The following is a 21,407-nucleotide window of genomic DNA, read 5'->3' on the forward strand; positions in this document are numbered from 1 at the left end:
GTTGTTTGTAGTTTGCAGAGTAGTATTTTTAGTTAGTCTAGGAGGCCAACCGAAACATCTAGATTTGTATAGCTAGCAAAAACAAAAAAAAAAAAAAGGACAAATGTGATATTTTAATATATAATTATACAAGATAGTGTATTTACAATGCGCAGCAATATTTTCCATGTCTTTTGTGTGTAACTCACATGCAATTGTTCTATAACTCGATGGAAATTCAAATACCAATTACTAGACAACCAGGTTTTATTTATGTTGTATTTCTTGAAAAACCTTAAATATTAGTTTCTAGTCCTGCAACTCGAGTCATTGAAATATTAGCTAGTCTTTGCAGTTGTTCATCAATTTGATCGTTCAAACTGAGAACATTTGGATGTAATCAAGTTTAGGATTGAAACAATATCGTATTTCCATTGCAGCGCCGCTAACATAACACACAATTTGTAAAATCTAATAACAAATTCACTCCCAATTCAGATTACCCTCTCCATCAATCATTTTTTTTCTTTATGCTTTATGCTTCCACGCTCTTAATTACATAATATTTATGTGTAATGCGGTATATGCAAACTAATTTCTACGCAATTCACAATTCGCTTTTCGTTTATTGGTTGTTTTCTTTTTGTTTTCTTTTTGTTTTTTTTTTGTATTTTTTTTTTTTCGTTTTTGTTTTGCATTAACTTTAGTGTATATGGTATTTATTTATATTAACTAATAATCGTTTTTCATTTTTTACATGCACATACTCATGAGGCCAAAGTTTACAATTGTTATATTGTGTATTATGTATTGTGTATCGTGTGTTATTTGTTATTTGCTTTCTTGCCTTTGTTTCCCTAAAAAAAAAAAACCTATCAAGTTAAGGACCTAAGACTTAGTTTAGGTTGAACGCAATTAGAGAGACCCGCGCGGTGCTTACAATTCGGTTTCTTTCGGGTTTTTTATATATATATATATGTATATATTTATAAGTCGCACTAAATTGGTTGTTATATATTTTGTTGTTGCTCGCGAGATTAGGCGGATTTCTATATAAGGTGTGAGTGTGTGTGTGTGTGTGTGTATTATGCGATTCTCAGTTGAACAGTTTTGACAACAAAACAATCGAATAGCTGTAGTTTTGCATCCATATTTATAAGTATTGTTATATATAAAAATGTGTAATATCAATTAATTGCAAATTGCCGACGTTGCTTCTAGGTGCGTGGGGGTATGGATGGATGAATGTATGGATGGCTGGATGAATTGGGGGGTGACCGTAAGCGAATACGGACGCAGACAGCGGACAGAACGTGACCTGGTGGTCTGGTGTCCTACTCCTACTCGTAAACGAAACTCGCTTAAACTTAGGGGACACATGGTGGTTGGGTTGGACTTGGTTTAGTTGGGTTTAGTTGGGTTTAGTTGGGTTTAATTGGGTTTAGTTGGGTTAGTATGGGCTAGTGATTGGAGGGGATGTGGGGTTGTGGGAATCTCGAGAACGAAGGGTTGACTGGTTCGACTAGGCGGGGAGCTGCTGGCGGCTGACTGTTGATTGTTGATTGTTGACTGTTGCTCGCATCCAATCCCATCTCAGATCTGTCCAACCAGCTCCTGGATGCTGCGCAGTAGGTCTTCCATATTTCACAAGAGATCCCGATGGAAGACCCAGGTGTGTTTTGTGTGAGCAAACTTATGGGACAGCCACTGCGACTCCAGCAGGTTGAAGCGATCTTGGCTCAAATACAATGGTTTGCCGCGCCTGCAAAGGGTTTGGGTTTTAAAACGGGGATACTTAAATCATCTCTATCGCTACAAGATAGCCGGCACAAACACTCACTTGAGATCGCGATCCTCCTCGTCGAAGTCGTCCAGATACAGCGAGCCCCAAAGGCAGGCGCGTCGTCCGCGGATAACGATAATGTACGTGGAGGTGACCACCAAAAAGATGCCAATGCCGCCGCCACAGGATAGCGTATGCTGTTTATGGCCAGAAATTAAATGGTATTTGATTAGATTTAAGTGATATTATTTTAAAATAAATTAAACCCTCCAAAAAAATATGTTATCTGACATTTTTGTAACAAAACCTACTAAACTGTTTTAAACGATAAATATGGTATCTAATAAACCATTTACTAAAAATATTTTGGTAAACTGTTTATGAAAATTAGTTTTATTATTGAACAATTATATTAAATAAGATTGTTTAGTAAATGTCCTTTCTCTGATTTTGTTTTCGGTGTCCAAAATTGAATTTAAAAAAGTCAATAGATTTATGTTAATAATACTCCAAAGCCAGTCTTTTGCCGAAGGATTTATATTATATGCATAATTAACTAAACAACAATTTTGTATACTGGTACAATTAAAGTCTACCATTTTATTATTAAAAAAGCATGCCAAATTTACAAAAGTTTGCTTTAATGTAATTTTTTGGTCACCAAATTTCAAATGCCATTTCGGGAAAACCTTATTTAAAGTTTTAAGTTAGCCCCCTATACAGTCGTCTTGCTTTTTTGTATTTTAATGGTCATATCTTTGTCGATTTTGTTAGAACTGACTTTAAATTTTAAGCTATTGTACAATTTAAAAGCTACATGAGGGGGTACCCCTTTTAGTTAGCTTTGTAGAATTAATTAAACCCGAAATAGGTATATACAGAGAGCCAACTCACCCGGACAGCCTCGCAGCAGTCGTTCTCCGCACAGCAGTTCTGCTTGAGGCACACGATCTTCCCGCACAGCAGGCAGATGGAGCTCTCCTTGGGCACTTTGTAGCAGTTGAGGCAGGGCCGCTCGTGGTAGTACTGCCCGGAGGGGGGGATATAGAGAAATCAGTATATATTATATAAGAGAATAGCAATCCAAATCGTACCGTGAACAAGCGTTCGTACTCGCGCGGCAGTTCGAGCAGTCGCGGCTGATGCCACTGCGAGTGCTGATTGATGAGCACCAGTTCCCTGACCGTATCCGACGGCGGACGCACTTCCATCAGCTGCTGGCACCAGAACTGCGGCAGCGTCTGCTCGGTGCCGGGTATAAAGCACAGGCCCTTGCTGGCATTGAAGCAGTCCCAGTCCATGGAGTCGGTGACCAGTTCCAGGTAGTAGACGAGACGCACAAACTCCAGTCCCGGGGCCGAGATCTCGGGCATCTCGTGGCGATAGAGATGCTGACGCAGCAGGGCAGCCACTCGCAAGAAGGGCAGGCACAGCGACTGCAGATGCAGCTCCATGGATTTGAGATACACATCGTTCGGCGACGAGTTGCTTGAGGAGGAGAAGGTTGATGCTGTTGCGGAGGTGGAGATTGACGATCCCGATCCAGATCCACATCCTGAGCTAGAGCTGGAGCCAGCTCCTGCCGCCGCTGCCGCCGAGCTGCTGGTACTGGGTATGCAGTCCCTGCGCAAGTGAGCCAGCTCATTGGTCTGGCTCAGCACCAGGGCCATGGCCTTGCCCAGCTGCGAGGAGCTCTGCTGCTGGTTGCCACCGCGACGGCGATTGTACGAGCCACTCGACTCCGGTTGGGTCTCCCCGCCGGCGGAAGTGTCACTGCTGCCACTGCCACTGCCACTGCCATACACTTTGAGAATGTGTTGGCACTCGAAGTCCGTGAGGGTGACGCACAGCTGGACCACAATCTGGTAGTACAGCAGGTTGTACATTACCTTCACCATGCAGGTGAAGTAATCTAGAGGGGGCAAAAGAAACCCATTAGCATTCATGTATTAAGTAGCATATAAGGGAAAGTTGTTATATATATATATATAGTATATATATATATTTATATATATATATAGTACTCACCCTGGTCCAGATGCAGTGGCGCCAGCAGGATGAACTTGAGCAGCAGTGCAATGGGATCCGCCAGCAGGCTGGGAATCAGCTCGAGGCAGTGCGCCGGCAGTGGTTCCGTGTCGCTCACGGGCAGGCCGGCCAGCGAGGCCCAGCTGCTCCACAGCGGCCACTCGACCAGGACGCGCACATGCACCGACAGCACGTGCAGCAGCGGCACAATGCAGTCCCGCTTCGGCTTGTAGCGCGTGGCATTCGCCGAGCAGAGCGATCCGCCGCGCTGGATGATCTCCGCCTCCAGATTGGTGCGTGCTATCGACGTCACGAAGATGAACAGCTTGCGGAACGTGATAGAGGCGCACTTGACCTTGCGCTGGGCGATGTTCGTCATCACCTCCATGGCATGGCCCATGGCCTCTGTCAGCTTTGTGGGCTGCTGAAAGTAAAGATTGAAGGTAGTTGTTGGAAGGTAAAGGCTTTCTTTTGCCAACTGAAAAGTCAATCAATCCTACCGGTATCGTCTCGTTCTCCTTGATCAGATCGGTGAGGTCGGCAACGAGGCGCTCGAAGGGCTGATTGCCGGAGCGGACGAGGTGCGTGGGCCTGTCCAGCTGCGGACTGAGCGGCAGCACCGAGTTGGAGAGCTGACGGCACACGGGGCAGTAGAACTCGCCGCGATCCTGCACCGGCTGCCGCTGGGTGGTGTACAGCGTCTTGAGGTACGCCTCCAGGCAGCTGAGATGCACGTGGTGGCCGCACGACTGCACGTGCACGCCGTTGTCGTAGGCCATGTTGTTGGACAGATACCAGGACTCGTCGCCGAACTTGAGGCTCAGCAGCTCGGTGCGCCGGGTAAACTCGACCGCCAGTCGCGTGGTGCGCTCCAGCCGGGACTCATCCTCCGCATTGAGAGGGAGCGGCAGTCGCTCGGCGATGCGCCGTCGGTGGCCCACAATGCCGCTCGACTCGACCAGTACGACCAGGCCAATGGGATTCGATTCCGTGCTGGGCGTGGTGCAGTTGCAAATTATGCAGTCGTATTCCTTCTCGCGCGGCTGCTCCTCGTACAGCTCCTCGTCGTCGTCGTCCTCGGGGCCGTAGTCCATGCTGCTGGCGGCCGCCGCCGCGGACTGCATGAACTGCTTCTGCTTGTTGGCAAAGTCCTGCATCATCTTCTGCTGGCGCTCGCGCGCCTTCTTGCGCCGCTCCTCCTTCTCCTTGGTCTCGCGCGCCTTCGCCTCCGCCTGCTTCTCGCGCTGATTGGGCCAGAGCCGGGCCCGGATGTCGTCAATGCTGACGGCGCACTGCTCGTCCTGCTTGGCGATCTTGCGCAGCAGATTACCGATGAAGAAGGGCCCGTCGCCGATGCGGGAGGCGGACACATGGATGTTCTTGTAATTGCGCCTGCTGCTGCGTCCTCTTTCGGCCAGTGCCGTGCTCTCGGCCGCCGCCATCGAGGTGCTGGCCTCGTTGCAGTCCACATCCATGGAGGAATCCTCGCCAGTTGATGACTGCTGCTGCTGCTGCTGCCGCCGCTCTTCGCCATCGCTCAACGAGAAGCTATCCAGTGTGCCCGAGAGCTGAGAGTGCAGCTTGAGCAGCAGCGACAATATACTCTCGTCCAGGTGCAGCTCATCCTTGTTGCTGCCGCCGATGGCAATGTCCACGGATCGCTTACGTGCCCCGCCCGTCTCGTAGTTCATGCGGCGGCCAGTGCCGCCACCGCTCACGCCGGAGGCGAAGCTGCCGCCGGCACCCAAGGCATTCGAGGGCACAATGTCCATGTTGACGCTGCTGGGCACCGCGACGGGCTGGACCCGCTGGAAGGGCAGCAGCATGCCACTGCCCGTGGGCGTGGTGGGCGAGAACATCTCGTTGGAGGCCACCGCAGGCGTTGTGGCCGATGGATTGGCTCCGCCACCAGCTACTCCGCCGCCCACTCCTCCCATTGCGCCCATATTATTCGTTTCGGCCAGCAGTAGATCCCGCCGAATGGCCACCTCCATGCCGCTCTCCGGCAACGTGATCTGCTGCAGCGGAAAGTGGAAGTCCAGGGCGGCCGCCGGGCTCATGTCCATGTCATGGTCGCCCTCCCGCAGCAGCTCATCATCGCTGCTGTCCTGCCGGATGACCACGCCCGTTTCGGCCACCACCGAGAGATCCGGTGGCAGGGCCACCTCCATCCCTGGCACCCGCATCGGGACGAGTGCCTGCGAGACATTCCTCCGGCTGAGGGCTCCCGGGCCCAGGCCAACTGATCCCAGGGCTCCAGTCGCTCCCCCCGTTGCCTCGTCGTTGCTTTCGGTGTCGACATGACCGATCATGCGCAACGATTGCTCCGGATCCGCCTCGACGTCGAAGTCCAGGTCCGAGTAGAAAGGATTCGAGCGGTAGCTGGAGGGTATCACTTGCGGATCGCGCGACTTGAGCGACACCTTCTTGACCACATGCCGCAGATTGCAGCTGAGATTGTCCGTGGGATAGCACTGGAAGAGCTTGGGCGGCTCCTGCCGCCCCGAGCCGTAGCCATGATAGCCCGGTCCGCCCGAGGACTCCACCATGGCGGTCAACGCGGGCGGAGCGCGATCGCCGCCGGTACCACTGCCGCCCACATCCTCGCTCGTCTCCACCGCGATCTCCAGCAGGAACACGGCCAGGGCCAGCAAGTGCTCGGACACGTCACGCGTGTGCACGGCCCGGAAAAATATCGACAGGATGGTGGAGTGAAAGACGCGCGAGTTGAGAATCTTGCAGGGATCGCTGAAGGAGCTGGTCGCGGGCAGGGCCTGCGGCAGGCGGAATGGTGGCCACAGGTTCCCACTCGCCGGCATCTTCTCCTTGCTCTTCACGTAGTTCGTGAAGCGGTCCAGCGAGGACTGAAAGTCCCGCCGATGCACTGCCCGCAGGAGGACGTGCAGCGGATCGTAGTGCTTCTCCCATACCTCGTCGATGGGCGTGAAGAGACCCTGCTCCAGATTCTCGCTCCCACTAGATGGGGCCTTGTACACGGAGAGCTTCTTGAGGAAGGTCTCGAAGTTCTTCGTGTGCACATTGCCCGACCGCTCCGGCATCAGTTCGAGGAGCTGCGAGTGCGTCTTGTTCTCGGTGGCCAGCAAGGCACTGATCTCGATGATGCACTGGGTGGCCTCGTCGTTGCCCAGGTTCGTGCGACTCGTCACCAGGGTGGCCAGGAAGGTGAGGAATCCCTCCAGCATCGAGGACTGCTCCGCCTTCTGCGGCTGCTTCAGCGGGGCCGTCTCCAGCCACTGGCCCACGTCGAACAGCTCGATGGTGTTCTGCAGGAAGAAGTACTGCGGCAGGTTGGTGGCGCAGATCTGCAGGAAGAACAGATCCATGTCCGCCATCGAGTTGCAGAAGTTCGCCTGGATATAGGTCATCGCCTGGCCCTTGATCTGCAGCCCGTTGCGCACCCATTTTCCGGCCAGGATCTCGTAGAAGAAACTCTGCAAATGGCAGGAATATAAATGTATAAATAATTATGTACATATATAAGTTTTAAACGTATTGTTTCGAAATAGACAATTTAAATTCTTTAAAAATTGTATCATTATCGACCCTACATTTTTAGTTAATTAGTCAGCGTTAACAATTTTTATAACATTGTAAAACAAGTTGATATTTTTTAAAATTGACACCCTTTTTTTAATAATAAAAACAAAAATTTCAGTTTTTTCAATTTTCGGTGAAGTAAGTTACAATTTCTTTGTGATTATAGAACTTTAAAGTTTAAACTATTTTAGCTTCTAAAAGCCTTGAGCCGGTTTACAAGCTTTTAAACTGTGAGAATAAAAGGTTTTTATAAATATAAATCAAAATCATATGATTGAAATAAAAATGTTATTTTCGGTGTCAAATTTGTTATTAATGTTCTTACATTTTATACAAACAAATATATAAACCAAAAAGAGATAACATTAATAAAACATTATTTATTTCTGTATGCTTTAGAAAGTTAATAAGCTACTTATAATAAAATAATAAAAATATATAAACTATTGAATGGAAATAACGGTACACCATGGAGCGCGATAGCCGTGACACATCGATGACACATCCGACGAGTTATCGAAACTCGTTTCGAAAAGTCAACTCTGAGCCTGCCAGCTCGCTCTCGCTCCCACTTATGCTCTGACCTATGCTGCCGCTCTCCCCGTCTTTCTCCCACCATCCAAAAAAGAACCGTAGAAAACAAAGAAAAAGAGCATTTCTTCATGTGTGTGTGTGTGTATGTGTACGAGACAGGGTGTCTGCAAGCGGTAAAAAAGAAAAAAAAAATAGAACAAGACGAATAAAACCCACATCTGTAAGTTTCTTAATCAATTTCGGAGGCAGCGAGAGCAGAGCAACGAAGCCGATTAAGTCCAATCCCAGAAACTTGACGCTCGAGACTAAACTCAACTCTCTGTTTTTATGGCGGTCGCATTCGCGTTTTGATTTTCAGCTGGCGCAGTTGCGTGTCAGCCTGCGTGTGTGCTTGTGTTTGTGTCTGTAAACAATTTTTGTATAGGCAAAATTTAATCATAATATTTAAAAGGCAACCCCATCATCTTTTCATCCCCACCGATCGGATTCAACAAATAAAATCCAAAATAAATATACATACAAACACACGAGTAACACACACGCATAGCCGCATCTGCAAAATGGAATTTATGAAATGGGGACTTCCCCTGCTGCTGGCCACTCTGGTGGCCCTCCAACAGCCCACCCAAACGGAGGGACTGATCGAGGATGTCCTGGACATAATCCACGTGGTCAAGGAGGTCACCTCAGGGGTCCTCAAGGCCTGGGACATTGTTCAATCCTCACCACTGGCGGCCAACATTGATTTCCCCCTGATGCGGGAAAAACAGAAGAAGGTCTTACAGCGGCTGAAAGAAGTTAGCAAGCAAATAGATCACACCGAAGATCAGGTGAGTCAGCGGGTTAAAACCAACTCTTTAACTCTCTTTATACCCTTGCACTGGGAATTACCATGATGGTATGGTTTTTAGTTTTTTTTTTTTATTATCGAGTTTTCTTATTGTCGTAACTGCAAGGGTATAAAATAATTTCATTATTCCAATGCTATGATTAACCTCTAAAAAACCCACTACAGCACGCTCAATATGTTGCCTTGGCCATCGAATCGGTTACTACTTTCATGCACAACAACGCTCCAATTATGGCCAAGATGAATGATATCTCAGACACTATTAATAGGATCTCATCGCGCTATCAGCAGATGCAAAAGTACGAGGCTTACAAAGATAAATTGGAAATGTCTACGCTTATAACATTTGCCGAATGGACAGTTACACCAAATGCCCATTCAGTGCACCATCTAATGGATCGACTGCATCTTACACTTCTCGGCAGCGAGGATAGGACGTCCAACGTAACGTCCAGCAACCTGCTCCAACAACTGACCACCGCATATGAGGTAATACAGACTGACTTTTACATGTTATCTTCTTCACAGGTCGAATTTTTGGGGGCTTAAAACATTTAAAATTAGATTTTTTCTATAGTATTACAACTATAAAAACATAGTAGAAAGTCACAAAAAAATATTTGAAAAGACAATATTTTCTAGGGTGGTTTGAATGCAAACACGTTCCACTGTGAAAATACGGATCGTGAATGGGGTGTCAATTGCGAATTGCTTCCTGCATGCCTGCTAACCGGATGATTCACGAATGATGCTCTCCGGTGGATATAGGTCTAGACACAGGGTTTAAAGCTTTGTAAACTCGACTTTCCGGTTGACGCGTCACTTAAATCTTCTGTCTTTTCGGCAAAAGAAAGTCTTTCAGTGTATTAGTCACCGTTTCTTTTGTCGCCAAATAACGGTTAAGGCCTCCACACGCACTCTCTCAAAATGCTCCCCCTTTTTTTTGTGAGGGTGTATGTGTGTTTGCGTGAGGTCAAAGGTCTTGTGTCAACAAAGACTGCGAAACAAGTTAAACAAAAACAAAAATCCACAAACAAACGTCTGAGGGCAATGCAGCATGCCCCCATGCTGTGAACAGAGAGCAGAGAGCGCAACTCTTTGTTTTGTTAGTGCATTGCGTCAAAGAGAGAGTGTTGGAGCAAGTGAGAGCTGCTACGCACTCTCAGCTGTTTGCCATACCAATTAGACAACAAAAACAGTGCGGGCACAACTTTCTAGTTATCGATTGCACCTGGTTTGCATGTGCCAAAATGATCGCCATCGATTTTATAATTAAGCTCGCCCCCTTTGTGTAAAGTGTAGTGTATTTTTTCAGTCTATGCAACCGAAGAATCAAACAATTTGCTCAAATCGTGATTGTGCTGTTTCACACATACCTTAACAGTTGCTTATGTGTGTGTGTTTACGCTTCTCACATTCGTCGAAAGAACAACAACAATGCTCGAAAAAAGAGCTTCAGTCAGCGATTTTTTTATTTCCAACGAGCACAGCACACACTAATACACAAACAGTCGCTGAGCGTGGAGCGCTTTAAAACAGAAACTGAAAAATTACAGTAGCCGAACAGCACTCAGAACAACAACATCCAGCTGAAATTATATGGCAAGGGGCGAGCGCGAATTAAAGTAAATCGCAAATAATAAAAAGTCGTGAAATCTGTTAATCGGGAATCCTAAAAACGGGATTCTTTGTTCCAGTATTGCAAAGCAGTTGAAGGAAGTCTTACTGCAAGCAAGCAGTACATGCTGCTCTTGCCCTTCCAACTAGAACCTAAAAAGTAGAAGTAGAAGAAGAAGCAGAAGCAGAGGAGCTCAAGGCTGAACAATTTAGAAATTTATCCCAGGAAATCCCCGATTTATATTCGCTGGGCGGATATAACTTATCGGGCGAGTCAATATGGCGGCGCCTATCGCAACGTTAGCTGCTCTTGTTGTTGTTATATTTGTGATTTGTGGAACGAAATCGGCATCGGGCGAGGGATGGATGCACCCACGCACCCCACAACTGGAAGTGGACGCCATGCGTACGGAGTATATTGCCCTGGAACGTGCCTTATGGGATTATCTGGCCAAAACGGCCGATAGCCAGAACAACAAGGAAACGCAGATAAAGAAAGTATACGATTCGCATCTGGATTTCGATGCGAAACCCCAAATGGGTCGCACCTTCGAGGAGCATCGCTACGAGGTCCTCAATCACTACGAATGGTCACTGCTGGAAAAGGATCTCATCTATATCAGCAAGCTATACGAGGCCTACAAGGTATTCTGCCTCGCACACTGGGCATTATATTCCGGCGAGATTATAATCACACATACTCCTCTCTACATAGGACACCTTTGTTAAGCAGAGCAACAGCGCCCAACTGGATGAACTGGCCATTCTGAATCTCGCCAGGGAACTCCTGCGCAACGATAATACCATCTCAATGCCACGCATCCTGCAGGAAATTGAGCGAGTGATGGTCCAACAGACCCTCTACTACCGGGCCATGATAGTTAGTTAACCAATCAAGTACAATAACAGATCGGTTTGATATAGACACGAGCAGATCCAAAGATATATCACATTTCATTATCATTATTAGAAGAACAGGTCCTTTGAAAAAAAAACTATACCAGCTACTCAAACCCCCCAACCAACAGCGATTCAAATGCATCATCATTAATTTATAATTAAATAATCTTAACATCATCCAATTTTTTTTATACAACACCCAGGCAACTGCTTATCTTACACCCCCACGCGATCTGTATTTATATAATAATACTAAGGGTATTTCAGCGATTTTAACAGGCAGATGTGACGGCTAATTAGAGCTAAAAACAAGAGTTACAACAAAAGCAACTAAAAGTTTCATACATTTTTAAGTGTAAACAGTAATGAATGCCAGGGGGTAAACCTACAAAACAGCTGGATATTAACCATATTAATGACTTTCCCAATAATGCGACAAATTTCTTGTTTGCAGGTGTCGAATAATCAGATTTGCAATACTCTGCAATCCGCCCAACAGTTTGTGTACTCCCTATATGCGGATATAGCCCTGACCGAACTGAAGGCCTACACCATGATGGAGTTCTCGTGGATGATGTTGCGTGTCTACGGCAAGGGCAACTACACCCAGGAGGCGGAACTGATGCGATCGGACTACGAGAAGAGGACGGAACGCACACTGAAATTGCTCAAGGACGTGATGCTCCGGGCGGATCGTATCGTTTATCGCTGCGATCCGGGGAAACATGTACAGGGTGTCACCTACGACGAGGTCACCCGGCTTTTGCAGGGCTATATCGAAAACGAGGTGGATCTGAATAACGAGGAAACCTGCCGAGAGACGTGTTCCTTTTACCAGACCACCCGCAGTGAGGGCTGCTTCAAGGAACTCTACTGTGCCCGCCAGCCGAGATGTTCGGGTCGTCTCTACAACTGTCAGTTTGTCGACTCCGACATGTGGGTGTGCCCGTCGCCACAGAACAGCACCAGGCGCTACGAGTTCATCGAGTACGAGAACGGACGCGTCCTTGGAAAGCGGGGAAAATGCACCAGGGGCACCACCAAGGTGGACAGCTGGTGGCGTTACCTTCTCTGGCACTGCAGCTACTGCTTCTGCCTGTGCGATGAGCAGGGACTCAAGTCGGACCGATTCTTCAACCTTCGGGATACGATCGCTGATGTGAAACGCAACAGGTAAGTTATCGTTATGTTATACAATTAACAACTTTTAAATCCCAATTAATCTTTCAGAATCGTGACTGGCTTGCGTTTTGTGAAGAAAAACCGCATTTTCCACCTGCAAATCCAGGAGGGCGAACTACTGCCACGCGGCGCCGTCAATCAGAGTACCTTGGAGTGGAAGCCCGTGGAGAAGTACAACTTCTTCGATCGTGATGTCAAGAAGGGCGTCGACTATCACATGTTGAGCTACGAGAACCGCTCCATCGATCTGGACGATGTAAACACGGATGACAATAGCTTTGTGATAACCGGTGTTAGGTTCCGAGTGGTGGGCGCCCATCTGAATCTAGAGGCTTACTACAGCGAGTTCGACTTCAAAACGGGCCAGCTCATCCAGCCGGAAGCTAATAGCTATTGGAAGTCTAACGATAACACCGATGTCAGCGGGGCACGCAGGTGAGAGATCTTTTCCTGAATCATGAAAAAATTACTTTAGCTCTGGGGTTTGTTATTCAGAGAGAAACTGCGCTTGGAGAACGCCGACGTGTCTACGCGGACGATCACCCACTCGATACCTCTGTCGCGACACAATCAGTACATCGACTTCACCAACACGGGACTGGACAAGGATGCCGCCCAGAGCACTGTGCCCTTCATTGACATCCAGGACGTGATCTCGAACCCACCTGTACCACTATCCGGCATTGGCATCTACTACAAAGGCCGCAACGGTTACGGCGGCTTCCTGGGCCCCAAGCTCATCACCTACGACTACACGCCTCACGTTCAGGTGCCAAAGAATAAGTTCTAAGGTGGATAGAGTGGGAGAGGCGGTGCTGTTTCATCCCGCACATATGTCATAGCTTTCTTAGTTGTACACTACCTATCAATACACACTTGCAATTACTTTCGCGTAGTCTAAGTGAGATCGAAGGAGAACGAAGCGCAAGAGACGCAGAATTCGGCAAGACAAGAATATAACTAAAATTATATTGGAATTTAGCCATAAAACAAGAAACAAATAAAAAGAATCTGAATCTGAGAACACACTAAAAAAGAAAAAACATATGTTCCATTCAATACAAAATGAAATTAGAAAGGAAGAGAACTCACCTGGACACGCAGTGGATGGATCATCAGCAAGGGCAGGAGATAAGGACGTGAGGGCAGCACGTCGTTCAGACTGATTCCCATTTTGGTGACCGCCTGGCATACAAAGGCGGCTAGATATCGATGCAGCGGAAAGTGGAACGAAGCCTGCATCATCTCCTCCTGCAAGGATAAATCAAAGTATTTTAAATAAAGATGATTTTCCGAGTTTTAAATTAAGAATAGTTAAGATTAGTTAATATACAATTGCAAAACAATTGTTAATTAAAGCCAGCTCTGTAGATTTTCAAACTTAAATGTAAAAAACACCCACCATCGATAGGCGCGCTTCCATGAAGTAAATAGAGTCCAGCCACTCGTGAAGCGTCGTCACGCAGTAGTTGATGATCTTTTTGGCCAGGTGGGCGTGAGTTCCATCCTGCAAATGCGAGATAATCGACCACATGGGATAGGCACTGGCCTCCAGTTCGCAGGAGAACGCCGCATAGTAACTGTTCGGCTCGAATTCCACATGCGAAGCCGTCTCCCGCACGTTGACATTCATGCCCTGGAGCATCTGCAGGAACTGGAACCACATGTCGATGAGGTTGTCGTCCCTCAGAAAGACCAATGCCACCGATTCGTGCGACAAAACGTTGTTGAAGTCCGAGACTAGCGGCCAGTAGCAGTGGTCCTTCATCACCTGTCGCGTGCAGTCGATGACAAAGTGGAAATTCTTGCTGGGATCTACAGGGAAACCATATTTAACTTAAGAAATGGAAAAGGTACGAGGTTACAAACTAAATCTCACCATGCAGCGTATTCTGTATGAGTATCTTGGACATCATCAGCTTTAGACTGATGATCATCACGTGCAGCAGCGACAGTTCATTGACCATCTTGAGGGCCAGACTTTCGTTGGAGAAGAGCTGGACGCTCATATGGACCACCCGGTTACTTAACGTGTCCGGATCGCGGGACATCTCCAGCACGGACGGTATGCGGCTGTAGTGCATCACAAATGTGCGGGTGAGGTGTTCCTTTTGGGGGGAAAAACGAATTAACATTACAAGTTCGAAAAACCATTCTATTGGCATAATAGATGGCATATCTGCACTCACCTTGTAATCCTGATCGGGGAGCATGTTGAGCAGGAAACAGACTAGTGTCTGTGGGAACTCGAACTTGAATGTCCAGAATATGAACTCCTCGAGCAACGTGGTGTGGACCAGTTTGTCGCCGAGCGCCGGCAGATCCCTGTACTCATCGGGCGGCTCTGGATTTGGGAATCTGTTCACAGCATCCTCATACTTCTCCCGGTTCGCCTTCAAGAAGCGCCCATTCCGTGTGTCCTGGCAAGGCGCCTCCATAAAGTAAGCATATACCTCCGGATTGATCAGGGTACGCGTCATCACCTTGCGCATTATCTCGCCCATGTTGTTCAGATCGATCAGCATGTTGGCAAACTCCTCGCACGAGTACGGCGTCATCGCGTGCACGTGGAGCGTGGTGTCGCTGTGCTCGCGGAAGTGCTGCAGCAGGCGAAACAGCAGCTTGGGCATTATGGCCTCGGCCACCGCCAACAGATTGTTAGGCACCGGGTCGCGGTTGACCCGGTTGTTGATGCCGTGATCGCTGCAGAAGCCCTCCGCCTTCATCACAGAGGTGTCGCCACAATCGCAGGCACCGCCCGCCTGCGACAGGAACATGTTGAAGTCGTGGTTCGTGTGGTTGCCCTTCTTGAAGCAGTCGCGGCAGATGGACATGCAGGGCGAGATTCCGCAAGTGCGGCACCTGTACGCCACCACATGGGGCACCCAAACCAGTCCGCACTTGGCGTGGTTGTCATAGCTGCGCACTGCAAAATTAAATTTAAAACATTAAAAAAAAAATTGTAAGGATACCAAAAACAAGACATAAACACACACGCCAAATTTGTAAAAAAAAAACAGCTAGGATATCTCTTCGACCGCAGATACTACAAAGTTACCATGTTAAACCAACTGATACTTTCAGTCACTTAAAAAGTTATAACTTTACTATGTATTTATGTGTGGGGGGTCAAACCTTGGGCCAACTATTGATTTTCTAAAGTGTGATGGCTCTTGAGGTACATATATTAAGAGAGCAATCTGCTATTCAGTGCAATTTATTTAAACGAGTTTCAATAGCGATGCATGCAAATAAGTATAATTTTTTTTGGAAATCATATAAAGCAAATTAATAAAAAATTTATGGGCATTTAAACTTTTTATATTAATAACTAACAAAACCAACACGCCTTAAAATTATCAAATGAACTCAGAAAAAATAAATCTTTTTGACTCATATTTTAAGTTTTACCTTAAGATTTAACTACAATCAAAACTTGTATCTCATTCAAACAGTGATTTTAAAGAACCTTTTAAGGCTTTTAAAATCAAACCATGATAAAAAAAAACAACAAACATTATTAAAAAATATTTTCTAGATTTTTCTATTCAAAAAAACATCGAAATAATCGCTCGACTGCAAATGTTCATGCCACATCTAAACACCAAACGATAAGTTATCGCACAATCGAAAAACCTGTCGAGGACAGCTGTTTGTCATTGCTTTATTTTATTTTCTGGCTGCCTTGCTATTGCTATTGATTTGATTGAGTTCCAAAAATAAAATGATGCACTCATTGCTTAGTTAATTTCGCTTGTTGCGTGACTCTTTGATTTTTTGTCTTCTGGGGCGTTTTTCGTTTGGACCTTGCTAGCTTAAAAGGTCAACTTTGTCGGCCGCCGCATGCGGAAGGAAATCACTTGGCAATTACAACAAAAATATGGCTAAAACGCAGTGCAGCAAAAAGTTGATTGACAATTTAAATGGCGATCGATCGACAGACAAGTTGGCAACTCTCTCTCTCTCTCAGCCTGCTCGGCCACCCGCGCTACCCTCCCTTTCTAACTGAGAACAGAACTTTTAGGCAAGGTCGGCGGGGGGTAAATAAGGGAGAGGGGTCGAGGTGATATGGGAACGGAAAGAAGGTGCACTCTCTCACCCTCACCCACACCAGGGCAACAGCATAACGGTCTGTCGGTCAATTGCCGATGACAACTTACAGTGGGCCACATCACACTTAACCGCCCACTTAGCTCCACTGTGCGTAAGCGACAACATGTTGGTGTGTCAATCAACAGCAATGACGGTCAATCAACTTTTGCCGCAAGAGTGCAATTTTGCAATTGTTCTGCACTTTGTTGCAACAGAGTAGCGAAAAACAAAAAATAGGAGCACTTGGCGGTGACAAAAGGTGCCAGCGCACGTAAACAAGCCTCTGGGCGCTGGTGTGCGTGTGTTTTTGGGACGGATGCTGCGGAAACAGTTATTACGCAAGGCGAACCGAACAGCTGACACACAGCCACAAGGTGCAAGTTGCATTCCACTGTGCGTGTGCGTGTCTGTGTGTGAGCTGACAAGTGGGACAAACAACCATAAACGATAAAAGCAACTTTGGCGACATACGCAGCCTGGCACAAAAAATAAGTAATCATAAAAAATATGCACAAATACAGCCATTGCAAATAGATGAGCAGTTGAGATTAAATTGGGCTAAAGTCGAATAAAGTTGACTCCCCTAATCAGTAGGTGTGTGTGCGCGAGTGAGAGCGCTTGATAGCTGTTGCCATGGTGGTGCACTCGTCGCACTGGCACTCTTCACGCCGCCTTGCACCTTGCTGTTATGCTCTCTGCCCCTCTGCCACTCTCTCTCTCTCTCCCTTTTCCTTGCGTGCCCTACAACCATTACACACATATACACTTCATACAGGTATTTCGCACACACACACATGCAGAGTTTCAGGGGCAACGGACTTGCGATCAGCTGTTTGCGATAGGAAATGCAACACATTTATCGATAGACGTACCAATTTTAACAAACTCCTGCGGCGTACGTCCGCCGGCAATAAGCCATCGTATCCACTCGATGTTGTCCAGATTGTCAATGGGCGTGCCCGGATTAAACAGGGTGTCCATTATGGAGTCGAGATCGGGCGTGGGGCTGCCGCGGCAGCATTCCGTGTTGATCAGGGCGGCCACTTCCTTGCGGCTGCGCAAACTGAAGGACGAGGCGCCAAAAAAGAAGAGGCTCGGCTTGGCGCCAGCATCGCCAGTGGACGACGAGGAGGTGGAGGAAGCGGGATTGGCGCCAGATCCAGCTGCAGGGGCTCCCCGAGGCGGTGGTGGCGGCGGAGCACCGGCCGCCACACTGGAATCCCAGTCGTGGAAGGGGGAATGTGAGTTATCGGTGGCTGCAGTTGTGGCTGCAGCTACTCCTGCTCCTGCTGCTCCTCCCCCTCCTCCCGATGATCCTCCACTGGCGCGCACTGGACGAGGTGGTGCTCCGCCACCTATCGCGTCTATTGTGTACGTCCTCCGGTACACCGTGGAAAGATCCACATCGGAGGACTCGTCCTCGTCCTGGTTCTGATCCTGGTCATCCTGCTGCATGGCCTCGCGCGCCTCGTCTTCATCGATGCTGATGTCGGCATTGGACAGGTTGTCATCCTCGTCCATGGTGATGCGTATATTTGGTGACGTCGCTTGTGCTCCGTTCCTAGCACGCTAAAATTCTCGAAACTCCGACTCTTTTTCTTCTTCGGCTCGGCCTTTTTCAAACAAGTTTTCTTTTCTTTTTTTCGGTTGCTGCTGCTGCTGCTGCTTCTTCTCTGCGAGATTTTTTTTTGTTGTTTGGCCGCTAGTGGCCGAATTTTCGATTTTTGTTTATGGCGGAGTTGCGTTCAATTGAAAATTTTGATGGGGGGAATCAATCGCGGGGAGTTTACGATTGCGGGGGAATTCCGAGCTGGAGACGGAAAATTTCACAACACCACAAAACACTTGACTCAGTGGAGCGGCTTTGACATCTCAGCTCCGTTCCGTTCCTGATTTTCCAACTCTCGACGTCGCCCGACCGACCTACTGTGGTGCGGTTGGCTATATGGACAATATCTTCTATATCCCCATCGTCCGCATCTGTATCCGGATCGAGTTCTTTGGCTGGGCTGCCCTTTTCCCGATGTTTCGCTCACTTTTCACGCTGTTTCATCCGCGAGTCTTGCAAATATACGAGATACGCACACATACTCGTCGCGGCCACACAAACACGCACACACGGACAGCACTCACACACACGCGCGCGCACGCACACTGGCAAGTGTGGCCAAATATATTAGTCGTGCATTGAACTTGCCAATTACGCTGATTTTTGCATATTAATCGCTTGTTAGGGGACCTCTTAGCTGGCTAGTTAGTGTTCTTGATGCGTGGGCAGCCCTCTAGCCGCTGCCTGTGCGTTCGCGAATGCTTTTAATCCTGCCAATTTCGATTTGCTCCACGAATCCACATACGGTCGTTCGTTCGCGTGTATGTGTATATGAGTTTTTTCCAGTGTGACCGCGCTGCGACTGCTTCAAATATACTGAAGTGGCCGAGCGGGTCTATCGCCTATCGATAACAGCCGCGAATGTTGCCACTGGTCAAAGAACACACCTGAGGGCAACCAAAACAAGCCATTTCCACTGCATTTCCATTTTTTATTCTATATTTATGCTGTATTTCATAGTATAAAAAATAACGCATGGCCAAAACAATCAGGCGTACATTTTTACAGACGACGACCACGGCGACCGCCCTTCCTGCGGGTGGAGTCCGAGGGGATGGGGGTCACGTCCTCGATGCGGCCAATCTTCATGGACGAACGGGCCAGGGCACGCAGAGCGGACTGAGCACCGGGTCCGGGGGTCTTGGTCTTGTTGCCGCCGGTGGCGCGCAGCTTGATGTTCAGGGCAGTGATTCCCAGCAGCTTGCACTTCTCAGCCACGTCCTGGAGGGGATCACAATGGGTTACACCTTGTTGCGGGTGATAAATCAAGGGTAACTCACCTGGGCAGCCAACATAGCGGCGTAGGGCGAAGCCTCGTCACGATCGGCCTTCACCTTCATGCCTCCGGTGACACGGGCAATGGTTTCACGGCCAGACAAATCCGTAACGTGCACGAAGGTGTCGTTAAAGCTGGCGTAGATGTGGGCAACTCCGAAGACGACCTCGCCCTCGCGAACCTGGGGTCCCAGCTGGACCTGCACCTCCTCCTTCTGAACTTTAGCCTTCCTGGGAGCCATTCTGGATCAGCAACTGGAATGGACAGAAAAACATTTTGTTTAAATGCCGGCTTTAGTCACAAAATCAACAAAAAAAAAAAACAGAAACAAATTAATTCTGCCGCATGCACACTGTGCCAAGGAGAATTGTCTATATCTCATATTTTTGCCGAGCAATTTGCCGAAATTCAATAAAATTACAAAAGTAACTGGGAGAGAATAAACCAACCAATTGAGTAAGCAAAGTTTAACACGCTAAATCGTTTTTGGCGACTAAATTTTAAATTGCCAGTTAAGACCACGTTTCTCCGGATGAGAAGCGGAAAAGAAAGAGGAAGAGGCACTAGAGGTGGGCATGGAAATTAATGTAGCTGCATTGGCCTGTCGCCTTTTGAAGATCTGCGTCGATTGCACTAGTTGCGACATTGTTCCGTTCTTGTCACTCAATTCGCAAATTGCATTAAAATCACAAAAATAAAAAGAGAAGAAAATTGCAACGAACCAATTCGTGAACCGGATACGAAAAAAGAAAGCAAAACCAGCACAGCTGCTGAGGCGATAGTTATCGGAGGCAGGGCTGCTTTTGCGGGCCTATCGGGCTGCCACTGCGCAGAGTCGGCACAAACGTGTGGCATCTCTGGCGGCTTAAAACGGGCAGTATTTGTAAACATTTCGCCAAAAACCTTAATTTTGCACTTATTACTCTGTCTAAGCAACCCAAAATAGAACCAAAAACATGCAAAATTGTCTTGTAATCATTTACATCATATTTCCTGGTTTATTACAGTGCACCTATGCACACAAACAGAATATCCTTCTTGTCATATACACAAATGCAGTAGTAGACCAAAAACAGGGACTCCACCTGCCTTCCGAATTCCTCCATTTGGCCATTTACAGACGACGACCACGGCGACCGCCCTTCCTGCGGGTAGAGTCCGATGGGATGGGGGTCACGTCCTCGATGCGGCCAATCTTCATGGAAGAACGGGCCAGGGCACGCAGAGCGGACTGGGCGCCGGGTCCGGGGGTCTTGGTCTTGTTGCCGCCAGTGGCACGCAGCTTGATGTGCAGGGCGGTGATGCCCAGCGTCTTGCACTTCTCGGCTACATCCTGGAGGGGATCACAATGGGTTACACCTTGTTGCGGGTGATAAATCAAGGGTAACTCACCTGGGCAGCCAACATAGCGGCGTAGGGCGAAGCCTCGTCACGATCGGCCTTCACCTTCATGCCTCCGGTGACACGGGCAATGGTTTCACGGCCAGACAAATCCGTAACGTGCACGAAAGTGTCGTTGAAGCTGGCGTAGATGTGGGCCACTCCGAAGACGATCTCGCCGTCGCGGACCTGGGGTCCCAGCTGGACCTGGACCTCCTCCTTCTGAACCTTAGCCTTCCTGGGTGCCATTCTGGGGTTGTTTGTCGATCAGCAACTGCGGGAATAGCAAGGGAACGCACATTTATACCACACTGGCCTTTCACACAAACAAAAACAATGGCGTGCGCACAAACAAAACAAAAAACGTAAAAAAAAACGTGCTGCCGGGCAGCTTTTCAATGGTTTTCAGTCGGCCCATTGAGCCCGCTTGAGCGGAACACATTTTGGGGTCTCAAAAGGGCTCAAATCCGGGATTTTAACAAAAAATTGAGGGGCAAAAGTTAAGAACGAACCACTTGCGTGAACCGGATATCAAAAAAGAAGGCTGTCGTAGCTGTCAAAATGACAGGGTTGCTGAGTTGCCCAAAATCCGGCGATAGTTATTCGATAGGTGTATCGG

The 21,407-nt window shown here is 47.9% G+C and overlaps 4 protein-coding genes across 7 annotated transcripts; 1 reads left to right on the forward strand and 3 right to left on the reverse strand.

Moving 5' to 3' along the window:
• Positions 1-90: 90 nt before the first annotated feature.
• LOC128260899 (E3 ubiquitin-protein ligase Ubr3) lies at positions 91-18,936 on the reverse strand. Of its 2 annotated transcripts, none has more exons than XM_052994214.1 (11): positions 17,396-18,936; positions 14,621-15,357; positions 14,311-14,539; positions 13,834-14,246; positions 13,524-13,682; positions 4,291-7,242; positions 3,791-4,211; positions 2,857-3,674; positions 2,657-2,788; positions 1,820-1,959; positions 91-1,741 (listed from the first exon to the last, which is right to left on the reverse strand). In XM_052994214.1, exons 1-11 carry the CDS (start codon positions 18,042-18,044, stop codon positions 1,624-1,626), a joined length of 6,768 nt encoding a protein of 2,255 aa, XP_052850174.1. In that variant the 5' UTR covers positions 18,045-18,936; the 3' UTR covers positions 91-1,623. The 2 variants fall into 2 exon arrangements, with proteins under 2 accessions (XP_052850174.1, XP_052850173.1); XM_052994213.1 differs by having other exon boundaries at positions 3,791-4,214.
• LOC128260900 (uncharacterized) lies at positions 8,023-13,455 on the forward strand. Of its 2 annotated transcripts, none has more exons than XM_052994215.1 (5): positions 8,023-8,712; positions 8,898-9,221; positions 11,704-12,422; positions 12,480-12,866; positions 12,927-13,455. In XM_052994215.1, the coding sequence occupies exons 1-5, from the start codon at positions 8,443-8,445 to the stop codon at positions 13,219-13,221; spliced, it is 1,995 nt and encodes a 664-aa protein (XP_052850175.1). In that variant the 5' UTR covers positions 8,023-8,442; the 3' UTR covers positions 13,222-13,455. The 2 variants fall into 2 exon arrangements, with proteins under 2 accessions (XP_052850175.1, XP_052850177.1); XM_052994217.1 differs by lacking the exons at positions 8,023-8,712; positions 8,898-9,221 and adding exons at positions 9,961-10,994; positions 11,065-11,229.
• Positions 18,937-19,042: 106 nt separating the features above from the next.
• LOC128260903 (40S ribosomal protein S14a-like) lies at positions 19,043-20,215 on the reverse strand. 2 transcript variants are annotated; one of them, XM_052994221.1, is made up of 3 exons: positions 20,131-20,215; positions 19,413-19,662; positions 19,043-19,353 (listed from the first exon to the last, which is right to left on the reverse strand). In XM_052994221.1, the coding sequence occupies exons 2-3, from the start codon at positions 19,647-19,649 to the stop codon at positions 19,135-19,137; spliced, it is 456 nt and encodes a 151-aa protein (XP_052850181.1). In that variant the 5' UTR covers positions 19,650-19,662; positions 20,131-20,215; the 3' UTR covers positions 19,043-19,134. The 2 variants fall into 2 exon arrangements, with proteins under 2 accessions (XP_052850181.1, XP_052850180.1); XM_052994220.1 differs by lacking the exon at positions 20,131-20,215 and adding an exon at positions 19,858-20,011.
• Positions 20,216-20,386: 171 nt separating this feature from the next.
• Positions 20,387-21,393, reverse strand: LOC128260902 (40S ribosomal protein S14a). Its single transcript, XM_052994219.1, has 3 exons — positions 21,301-21,393; positions 20,801-21,062; positions 20,387-20,741 (listed from the first exon to the last, which is right to left on the reverse strand). Exons 2-3 carry the CDS (start codon positions 21,035-21,037, stop codon positions 20,523-20,525), a joined length of 456 nt encoding a protein of 151 aa, XP_052850179.1. The 5' UTR covers positions 21,038-21,062; positions 21,301-21,393; the 3' UTR covers positions 20,387-20,522.
• Between the last annotated feature and the right edge of the window lie 14 nt (positions 21,394-21,407).

This window comes from Drosophila gunungcola (genome assembly GCF_025200985.1).
Source record: "Drosophila gunungcola strain Sukarami chromosome X unlocalized genomic scaffold, Dgunungcola_SK_2 000043F, whole genome shotgun sequence".
Taxonomy (NCBI): Eukaryota; Metazoa; Arthropoda; class Insecta; order Diptera; family Drosophilidae; genus Drosophila; species Drosophila gunungcola.

What these genes read in the sequence shown, in the direction of transcription:
- LOC128260900 (XM_052994215.1), top strand. Translation starts at nt 8,443, where the DNA reads ATGGAATTTATGAAATGGGGACTTCCCCTGCTGCTGGCCACTCTGGTG. An exon ending in AACTGACCACCGCATATGAG is followed by an intron (nt 9,222 to 11,703) that starts GTAATACAGACT and finishes TCTTGTTTGCAG; the next exon opens with GTGTCGAATAATCAGATTTG. An exon ending in GCTGATGTGAAACGCAACAG is followed by an intron (nt 12,423 to 12,479) that starts GTAAGTTATCGT and finishes TTAATCTTTCAG; the next exon opens with AATCGTGACTGGCTTGCGTT.
- LOC128260899 (XM_052994213.1), bottom strand. Translation starts at nt 18,044, where the DNA reads ATGGACGAGGATGACAACCTGTCCAATGCCGACATCAGCATCGATGAA. An exon ending in TGGAAGCGCGCCTATCGATG is followed by an intron (nt 13,683 to 13,833) that starts GTGGGTGTTTTT and finishes TTATCCTTGCAG; the next exon opens with GAGGAGATGATGCAGGCTTC. An exon ending in GCCACTGCATCTGGACCAGG is followed by an intron (nt 3,675 to 3,790) that starts GTGAGTACTATA and finishes TGCCCCCTCTAG; the next exon opens with ATTACTTCACCTGCATGGTG.
- LOC128260903 (XM_052994221.1), bottom strand. Translation starts at nt 19,649, where the DNA reads ATGGCTCCCAGGAAGGCTAAAGTTCAGAAGGAGGAGGTGCAGGTCCAG. An exon ending in CCGCTATGTTGGCTGCCCAG is followed by an intron (nt 19,354 to 19,412) that starts GTGAGTTACCCT and finishes GATCCCCTCCAG; the next exon opens with GACGTGGCTGAGAAGTGCAA.
- LOC128260902 (XM_052994219.1), bottom strand. Translation starts at nt 21,037, where the DNA reads ATGGCACCCAGGAAGGCTAAGGTTCAGAAGGAGGAGGTCCAGGTCCAG. An exon ending in CCGCTATGTTGGCTGCCCAG is followed by an intron (nt 20,742 to 20,800) that starts GTGAGTTACCCT and finishes GATCCCCTCCAG; the next exon opens with GATGTAGCCGAGAAGTGCAA.